Here is a 10,047-nt window from a genome sequence, read left to right on the forward strand (position 1 = left end):
TTGGGTTGATATGAGGGCTGACCTTGACCCATATTGTTTTTCTCAAAATCAGTTGTATCCAATATAAACTAATTTTAGTTACCTTACTTAAACATGACAAGTGGTATAAGTGGTGATGATATCAGTAGTTTATTGTATGTTAAGTCCAACACATTCAAAATGGAAAAGAAAATCAAAGTAAAACTCAACTCAAAAGAAAAAAAAAAAAATCTCCACCTGCATGTTTTGCACGAGCAACAAGTAAAGGGTAAACAAACACAGTTCATTAAAATGGCTGCCAACTGTTTATGAACCCGCTTTCAAGGTACTTTGTTCTATTCTAAAGGACTGGAATGATTCACAATGAGGATTCTCTTACTGCATTTTCAACTTGAGAAAATAAATTGTTTTGAGCTTTTAAAGAAGATGGTTGGTTAATCACATTTTATAATATGAAAAATAAACTATATATATGCTCAAATATTTTTTTTACCACCAGTACAATGTAAAGCACAGATTAGCATTAAAGCATGATGGCTCTTCTTCACCACACTTTTCACTGTAATTACTGTTTAAAGTAGGACTCCAAGTGCCCACTAAAATACAAATAGGGTAAAGGGCATTTTCCTTTGAGGATTCAAGGAGCAAAGGCTTTCAGTATTTGAGGCAACAATCCTATTATACAGTAGTAAATTTTAAATCGAAATTTTTTCAAAAAATATTTTTCTTGATAACAAGAGCTGCGTACAACTGTGACACTGCTAGACGGAGCAAATCACTATTCTTATATGCCAAGACCAAATTATAATGCTTGAAAGTTTTTGGAAAGGCTGTATCGAAAACAGACAAGATTGTCCCAGTTGGTAATAGTGCAATACCACCAGTCAAGGAAGACCTCATGTGTCCAGAAAAAAATGCTACATCCACAATCCATTTCAGTGCAAGACAACAGCTGAGACTGAGGTCTTCCCTCCCTACCAAGTGGTAAAAGTCAGTGGACTTATACTTTGGCAAACAAATTATACTTGCCTAAATAGTGGAAATAAACAAAACATAGCACATGAACAGCATATGAAAATACATATTCATTAACCATTACAAAATTATTTGCCATCGGTAGCTGGGACATTGGTTAAGTCCATGTTTTAAAACATGGACATTTTACATCCTGGGATCATTTGAAGTACTGCAATAAAATGAGTAAAGCATGCTTACGATGGAGAACACTGCAGTATAAAGCATTTTTCTATCCAGATTAACTTAGCATGGTTATGTGTCAAACCAAGGAACAAGCATTTGAAAGTCACTGTCTTTAATGTACCTTTTGTAAGTAATTCTGAACCCTCGTAACCATTTAACAAAACAGAACGCGAGGCACCTTTTGTCTCTACAAAACCCAGAACAGACACACCATACAAAACAAATGTACAAAAATCACAGCAGATTCTCTTAGGTAGTAAAACCGTATGAAACATGAAATATGCACCTGAAAAGAAACAACTTTTATCTTGTGAATACTGAGGATTTTTCCATCTGCTCCCAGTAAGTAATAGTTCAAAATAAGCAGCTCAATATTAGGAGGCAGCGAGCCTGGAGCTGCAGAGCTGTAGACTCAAAAGAGTGAAATAGAAGGCACCATCATGCTTTTATCAAGTTGACAAATGTAAAATTTACAAATAAATCAAAAGCGTAAACTATGATTTTGTTACTGTACATTTATTCTTTTTCTCTGCACTTGTGGGAGGAATGACGAGAGGGAAGAGGCTGTTGTCCATCCAACCGTCTGTTTTGCTTTCTAGCTGGTCAGGGAAAAAGAGGAAAATAAAATTGGGGATGAAAAAAGAAAAAAAGCCACCGTCCTTACCACTACTTGCAATTGTACACTTCTGTTTATACAGTCCATTCCCCAAACATTTGGTGAAAGTCCAGAATCTGGGCTTTTATTCAGGTATAAATGAGGAAGAAAATCTGATGTTAATTTGCTTGTGATCTTGTCCATCCAGCAGAAATTGAAGAGTACTTTTGGGTCAAAGTGTGAAAAGTACATTGTCACAGCAGACAGGCTGTGAATGAGGCCTGCCCCAATAAGTCGTGTGTTTAGAGACGAATGCGTCCCTCCAGCTGCGTTCCAAACATGGAGATCAATGTAATACGACAAAAAGTACCCATTAGTGCATATTGATGAGTGCCTTATGCAATTTTCAAGCAGTGGTCTCTCATAAGGAAAAATGTAAAAGGCAAGATTTTTCCCAGATCTGCACAATTTTTGCATTTCACTCTTTTCCGACAGAGGCCAGAAAACTACCATAGAAAATGTGCAATAGTGGGATTTTGTGAAGCAGCGCCCCAGTTAGATATAGGCATATAATCTCTTATCCAAATGATGGGCTGAATTACCAGACAAGTTTTATCAGTCCCTTCTAATGTGGCAGATTACTCCTGGTTGGTTTGCCTTGTTCACAAACTTACAAATTAAAAGTTTGTGAAATTCTTGAGATACCTGAAAAGGATGCTCAGCTCACAACTAAAGCAAAAAATATGTTTGCTTATTTTGTTTCGTCTATTTGACAAACAATAGTGGACAGTCACATTCCAAAGCAAGGAGGGAACAAAAACGTAAACAAAAAACAGAAACAAATATACGTTTGTACATGAAGATTTCTTTTCGTTATTGAGAACGACTGAGGATGAAGAACACGGTACTACTTCCGCACTGCAGGTAGTGCTCTTCCTAACGCCGCTGGGTGGCAAAGCGCCCATCACCCTGCCCCCCGGAGCCTCGGCCGGAGCCCATCCCAGGTTTGGGGGCCAGGCCTCCTCGAGGAGCCTGACCCCTGCCCTCACGCTCCCGCATCATCCCACTCCCAGCGACGCCTCGAGCTGCTCCAGGGCCACGGTCGCCACGCCGCATGTCTCTCCGGTCGTCCCCTCCACGGGTCTCCCTCTCACGTACCGCCCTCGTCTTCTTCTCCTCCACATTCAGACGCACCTCGCCTCGAAACATTATGGGCTGCAACAAGAGCAATGCCAAGTTAGCTCATAGAATACAAAGAAAATGATGGTAGAATGGGAAATAAAGCTTTTGTGAGAAGAAAAAGCAAAGCAGTGTGTTAGTGAAGAGCTTTATAACTTTACATCCATCAGGGCTGTTTAAAGAGATTTGTATTTAATGAGATGGACTACACCTACAAACGTCTTTAAACAGATGTGTCTGGTAAAGTTAAGGTTCAAAGACGAATGAAATGCTGAACAAAAAGATCTTGAAAGTTTGGGCAGGTCTGGGGTATAGATGCATCTTTCAATGCATATTTTTCCATCTTGGTGTTATTGATCTATAGCCTCTTTAAAAATAAAATGGGTTACAAATATAACAAAATCTAACATTAACCGGTCTGTGACCATAAAGTGTTAATGGTCAAGGATGAATTGACAGATGAAACACACACGGGCACCACCAGATGAATGAAATGGATAATGAAATGTCAATACATGCCCCTTCTACCTTGGCCCCCAAGATTCTTTGCACCGGTTCAGAGTCATCAAAAACCACAAATCCAAAGTTGGGCAACTTGCCACCCACACCCTTTGTGTTGATTCGCAGTTCCACAACATTTCCAAATGCTGCAAGAGGAAAAGTACATTTATTAGAATTCAATAAAGAAATACACTTTGAACATGATGTGTGTGATGGAAATGGCCAGATACCTCATCTGGCCATTTCCATCTTTGTTTTTACATGTATGCATGGCCCAAAATGCAGGAATATGAAATAAAATATGCTACTTCTATGTCCTAAAATAGTAATCTAATAATAAAATATTTGAAAAAAATAAAACTGTAAAAATAAATCTGTTAGTACTAGTTACTTAAACATCCAGGCATAATTTTATTTCCAATTTCCTGAGTAGAGAAAATAAAGTATATAAAGTATATATATATATATATATATATATATATATATATATATATATATATATATATATATATATATATATATATATATGTTTTTTTTTTGTCTATTTTAAGTAACAATAAGAAAAATTAATAAAATGCTTAAAATACTTAACAATACCCATCACTATTTATTCAGCTTTGGGAGACAACTTACTCATGAAAAAATCCTTCAGTTCACTTTCATCGATGTCATGTGGGAGATTACCAACAAAAAGCTGGTGGCTGTCGGGGTATCGCACCATTCGTCTGCTGTCCATATCACCAGAGTCATCTCCTCGCCCACCTATACAGCAGAACACACCTTTACAATAATAGCCACACAAAAAAAAAAAAAAAAACACGAAAATAATTCGTCAAAAGTTCTACCTTTGTTTACAAAGCTCAAATGTGGTTTTCCTGGTTGAGAGTCAGATGATGAAACACCATCTAAAATTGAGATTTGGAAAGGAAAAGTATTAATAAGACAAGACCAAGCATCTGACAACATGAGATTGTTTGCTGCATTACCTGGCCTGGGACCACGAGAAGTGAAGGTTGGTCTGTCGCGTGTCCGCTGGTCTCTTGGTCGAAGAGGGGCAGACTGACTCTCTTGTTTGGCCTCAAGTCTTGGCTAAGTGGTGTAAAAATTACTAATATAAAGCTTAATTCTGCATTAAACATTTAGTCAATATTTATAGACATTTTTCAACGCCATATAATTGAAATGTAAATGGTTGGTTACCTGTGAGCTTGGAGCTTTGACAACATGTGGGGGTATTCCAGAGGTGGCAACTGGTCCGGTAGGAGGCAAGTTCTTACTGGTAACTGAAGCCCAGGAGAAAGCCTTGAAAATGTACAAGAAGTTGGAGTCATGTATTAGACATCTTAAATTAAACACAGTTACACTTTGACAGTGCCTGTATTAGCTCCTTGTTCTATGATACAAAGATATATGTAGGATTTTGTGCAATACGCAGTAGGCTGTGAAAAGTATCAAAAATCAGACTGTTTTATTTATATAAAAACTAGACTCATTTAAGCAAGTATTGATACTCAAAAAAATAAAAATCACATAACTAGTTAAATTTGACCTTTATTGAACAGTTACCTCTTGAGTTTTATCAAAACTAGTGTAAGGCCACATGGCATAATAAACCTTTAAAATGATCATTTGGGTATCAAAATCGCTATCGAGTCTATCCTTAGACCTATTCTCATATTTGTGACAACACTACAATACAGTTATAGGCAGTTTTTGTAAGTTTTAGTTTATTTTACAGATCAGTGAGGAATACTTACTTTGGGTGGTTCCTGGGTGTGTGGGGGGGACTCCACAGGGGCTGGTGAAGGCGCCTTCTCCTCCAGCTCATCCAAAACCTTCTCATCAGTTTCAGGTTTTGTTTCCTCAGCTTTGGGCTCCGGTTCAGGCTCCGGCTCCGGTTCTGTTGTTGGCTCTTCCATGGGTTCCTCCACACCATTACTACAGATGTCAAATAGTTGTGTGTTCAATATGGGATACATATAAAAGAAACCAAGCTAAAAAGGAGTGATTTCTGCTTACGTGACAGGGTGAGGTTCATAATAGGTGCTGCTGTTTGGGCTCTCCTGAAGGGGCTCAGGAGAAGGTTGTCTCTCCTCTGGCTCCTCTTCAACCTCTTCCTCAGATTCTAATGCATCCATTTGAAAAATATGCTGATTATGATCCAACTCAAAATTCTTATCGTTTTCAGCATGCAATAAAAATCAAGTCAGAGTTACGTACCTTCATCAAGCTCAGCCTCGGAGTCTCCAAAGACTTCGTCCTCATACCGGAAGATGTCATTGTGGACATAGAACTTGTTTGCTACTGAACCCTAAATGAAACATAGTGTTACTAATTTTGTAAAACAACTGTAAACTTTATTGGGTGGAAGAAACTAAGGATGTCAAGATACATGCTGCTATACAACTGACCTTTGCCTTCATTGGATTATAAAAATGATAGATTTATTGAAATTTTTTTTTAAAGAATGCCACTTTTTCTTGTCAATTTACAGACGGATATGGTATGTTGACTCGCTCACCTCTGGAGCAAGGACGAATGTCTGCATGAACTTCCTCATGGGCTGACCATTGTTGGACAGCTCCCCAAGCACCTGCACCACAACGCCATCGCTCAGTGTGGCGTGAGCATCCACATGCCTGATCTTTGTGTGGCATTCACTGAACTGCAAGGACATCACCTTCTTGTGGATTTCCTAGTGTGAAAAACAAAAAATTTTGTTCACTCCTATTGGAATCACAATATATTTTCAGAATAACTTTGTGTGAAACCTACAGCTTGTCCATACACTGCCTCGGCCAGCTTTCCACTGGGATCCAGTCCTCCATGAACATAGGAAGAATTACGTCCGTAAAATCTAAAAATAAAGTTCATAAAAATTGATAGAAATAATAGATAACAGTGAGTTATGACCAGAAGAAAATTATGTATTCATGCAAGTATGTATTTTACCTGTGCAGGAAATCCGGCGCCTTGTTTAACAGTGTGTAATACTGCCTCACAAACTCCCGCCCTACAAGCAGGGGACTTGGCTTCTCCATCACCATTTCTTTGGTAAACAATATTAAGTGCTGTAAATGTATCACACCGGTATGAAAATGAATAAACACAACAACAGATAAAATGTTCTGAGACAAATAGCTTAAGGCACAATTACATAACATAAACCAAAGTGGCCACTTGAGCATGAGCATTGTTTATATAGCAACAAACAGTAAAAACAAAAACATTTAACAGAGCATACGACTACATACTGTCCATCTGTTATATGAATGTCTGATTGCGCTGCACATTATTTATCACTTACAGCAGACGCGGACTACTTTCTTTGTGCCAAAACAAGACCTGTTTGGTGTCCAGCCAACACGAGCTATCATTCAACTACGCCACAGCCTGCCATGCATCCCGCAGGACAAAGGGAAAGCGAAAACAATACAAACCAGAGCGAGAACTTCAACAAGAAACACAACTAATTAATAACTAAGATATTGCTACATTATTATGTATTGCACAGTGAGTGTTTAAAGTAATGCCAGGCCGACTGTATATTAGGAGGCCTGTCTATTGCTAACAACATTTGGACATCAACAGCACTGTGTTCATTAGCGCTCTTTGACATGATAAATGGTATTACATTTTCAAGTTAGATTTACATATGCTGTCACCGCTGCTCGAGTCCATAAAATGAAACCACCTGGTACTGCTGATGTGAGTCCTGCTGATGTGTGTCCTGTTGATGTGAGTGTACTCCAGAGCTAATGTGCCGGTGTGGCCTCCTTCCTCCACACACAGAAAGCACAGCCCGTTTCACACGGAGCTAACCTCACTGTTAGCGTTAGCTTGACTTGTGGCGTCGTAGTTTTAGTAAAGCCAATTGTCATTTATACCACTTACTTTACAACAAATTGCTCAGTGTTCACGAAGGAACCGGAGAACGATATTTTTTTTGAAACGTCAGACGAAATAGCTCTCCTGTGATTATGAGGTGAAATAAATAATGATTTCATTGATTCAGTTGTTGTCTGTTGTAAACACAGTGGCATGTCCTGTCGCATCTCCCGTCAAAGTACGTTTCAGTCGAATAAACTGGACCGAGAATGCCCCCGATAAACTAAAACAATGCGCTTTTGGGGGAGGGCATCACAATTTAGCTCACTCTACAACCAAATATGTCACAGGAATAAGTTTTATGTTGCTAAAACATAACAAAGAACATCAATGTTGCGTATCAATTGGGCCCATTTAAAATGAGTAATCTGTTAATGAGAATAAATATAAAGATGACAGCTAAAGGTGACTTATCACAGACTGACACTTGAACTGCCGTAGTTTTGATTAGACAATGCAGCTAACTTTAGCATAAAGCTAAACCAGCGTTTCATTTTATTTAGCTGTTAGCTCCAGTAAAGCGGAAGGCTAACTTACCTTGTGAAGGACCTATCTATGTAGACAGATTAGTTTATAATAAATAACTTTTATAGGGATGTGATCCGCCCTGAATTAAAATATAACCCAGGTAAGAAAGGTGATGTTTGCCACACACTACTCTTGTGAACTGTGCTATAAACCAGAGGTTGGAGGTTTTGTGATCGGTCCGGCTTATTGTTGTACCCCTGCTGTCCCGGGCAGGGAACCCCCAGCACGGCCCAGGGACCAATCCGCGACGTACACTGAGCAGGAGAAAGTAGTGCGTCACGCACAGCCCGCCCCCAGCACACAACAGAAAAAAACAAATGTTAAAGTAACAAAAATAAAATATGACATAAGGTACATAGAAAAACACAAATAAAATTATGATGATGATGAAATATTAATATAATATACAGTGTAAGCCCTTCACCCCCCCCCCCCCCCCACACACACACACACACGTGTGCGCGCGCACACCCCCACACACACATGCACACACATGTGTTGGACTAGCACAAACTGGTAAATGACAGCGCTCTACAGACTGCTATCACAACTTGGTTGTCGAGAATAATAGGCAATATAAAATGCAGTGGTCTCGTCACACGTTTTAAAATAATGCACGAATCGACTACTGGTATTTATCAATCTATCAATAATACATGGAATGTATTATACATTTAACACTGAGCAGACACGAATAAATAGTATCAGGAATGAATGTGTAACATAGCAGTGCTCTTGGCAAGTTGCCACTGCATCATAAACTTACAACAGTCTGGCTCTGGTTCCCTCTAGCATGCAAAAAGTCACACACAAATCACCTATGATGAGCCTCGTCCTGCTGATCAACATTCTCAGATGTGCTTACTGACACACACAGACACGCGTGCGCACACACACACACACACACACACACACACACACACACACACACACACACACACACACACACACACACACACACACACAAGCCTCCTCTCTCAGAGGTTGCAGTCCAGGACAACCTTTCCATCTTTATGTATCATAAAATGAGTAGACCTTATTTCCTTCATATGCTAAATCCTAACTTAACCTCACATGCGTCTGCAAGACCCTGATGAAAGCTGTCTTCTGCATGTGGGAGGGATACAAACCCAGGTTGCTATAGACAATGCAAAAGAGAGTTCATTTCAGAAAAAAACTGTGCTCCCTTCTCTCAAAAGCAGGAGGGCAGGCTATCGTTCAGCAGGACTAGGTCACAGAACAACACACATGCACAGACCATAGACTGTATATGGCACAGACACATGGCCAGATTTATCTGAGAAAGCTCACAGGAAAAGGAGGTCAACATGAAAAGTCTTATTGTTCAATAGCCAACTATATGTTACAATATTTCCTCTTTAATGTTCTCGTGTATTTATATTCATGTTGAATAGTGTATGTAGGCCAGGCCTGGTCTAGGGGCACATGTTTTATGCTGCTGACAACACTGACGTCATCATTGGTTGGTTGTCATAGCAACCACTGACCAAAACATGAGTTTTTTTCAGTCTGCCAAACCTAACATTTCTCTCCACTGTATTTAGTTGCAAGAAATGCGTTATCTAATTAATCCATTCATTAATTTCAAGACGTAAATACAAGATTACATTCAATTTATCTAAACGAGACCAAATTATTTCCCTACAAAAAGTGGGCAACATTTTCTTGCCAAATTTTAGGACAAGCTCGCGTGTTTGTGCTCTTAATTCATCCATGGAGAAATACTTTAGAGAGGTTAGCTCATAGACGGTCTATGGGTTAGCTCAACAGTTTCCATAGATGTTTCCAGTCTCACCGCGACGCCATGAGTCTAATGAAACCCGAGCCCTTCAAATGAAAGACGGACTTTTGGGGAACAGTTCGAGAACAAGATGGCTGTCCTGCAGCTGGAGCACTGACTCCGACGAGGAAAAGGAAACTTTACTTTTAGCGCACAAAATGTAAACTAGCAGGTGTTGACATTAGTTAAGATTCAATCAAAGACAAAAGCCACTTTCTTTGGACGCGGTGGATGCTTTGTGAGTTTGAGTGTGAGTTTGGGCTGAGGTTACGTGCTGCTGCTGATACAAGCAGCGCAGCACTTTTGGAATTTTTTTTTTTTTTTTTTTTTTTTTTTTTTTTTTGCGAGTTTGTGCATAAACGTTTTACTCAACAAC

At 39.2% G+C, this 10,047-nt stretch overlaps 1 protein-coding gene across 2 annotated transcripts; it reads right to left on the reverse strand.

The window, feature by feature from the left end:
• Window positions 1-1,274: 1,274 nt before the first annotated feature.
• g3bp2a (G3BP stress granule assembly factor 2a) lies at window positions 1,275-8,085 on the reverse strand. 2 transcript variants are annotated; one of them, XM_033971900.2, is made up of 13 exons: window positions 7,880-8,085; window positions 6,407-6,525; window positions 6,230-6,311; window positions 5,976-6,149; window positions 5,675-5,765; window positions 5,474-5,579; window positions 5,212-5,392; window positions 4,655-4,756; window positions 4,441-4,543; window positions 4,300-4,359; window positions 4,088-4,216; window positions 3,482-3,600; window positions 1,275-2,989 (listed from the first exon to the last, which is right to left on the reverse strand). In XM_033971900.2, exons 2-13 carry the CDS (start codon window positions 6,499-6,501, stop codon window positions 2,711-2,713), a joined length of 1,521 nt encoding a protein of 506 aa, XP_033827791.1. In that variant the 5' UTR covers window positions 6,502-6,525; window positions 7,880-8,085; the 3' UTR covers window positions 1,275-2,710. The 2 variants fall into 2 exon arrangements, with proteins under 2 accessions (XP_033827791.1, XP_033827784.1); XM_033971893.2 differs by having other exon boundaries at window positions 3,473-3,600; window positions 7,880-8,076.
• Window positions 8,086-10,047: the final 1,962 nt, after the last annotated feature.

Source organism: Periophthalmus magnuspinnatus, chromosome 1 (assembly GCF_009829125.3).
Source record: "Periophthalmus magnuspinnatus isolate fPerMag1 chromosome 1, fPerMag1.2.pri, whole genome shotgun sequence".
Taxonomy (NCBI): domain Eukaryota; kingdom Metazoa; phylum Chordata; class Actinopteri; order Gobiiformes; family Gobiidae; genus Periophthalmus; species Periophthalmus magnuspinnatus.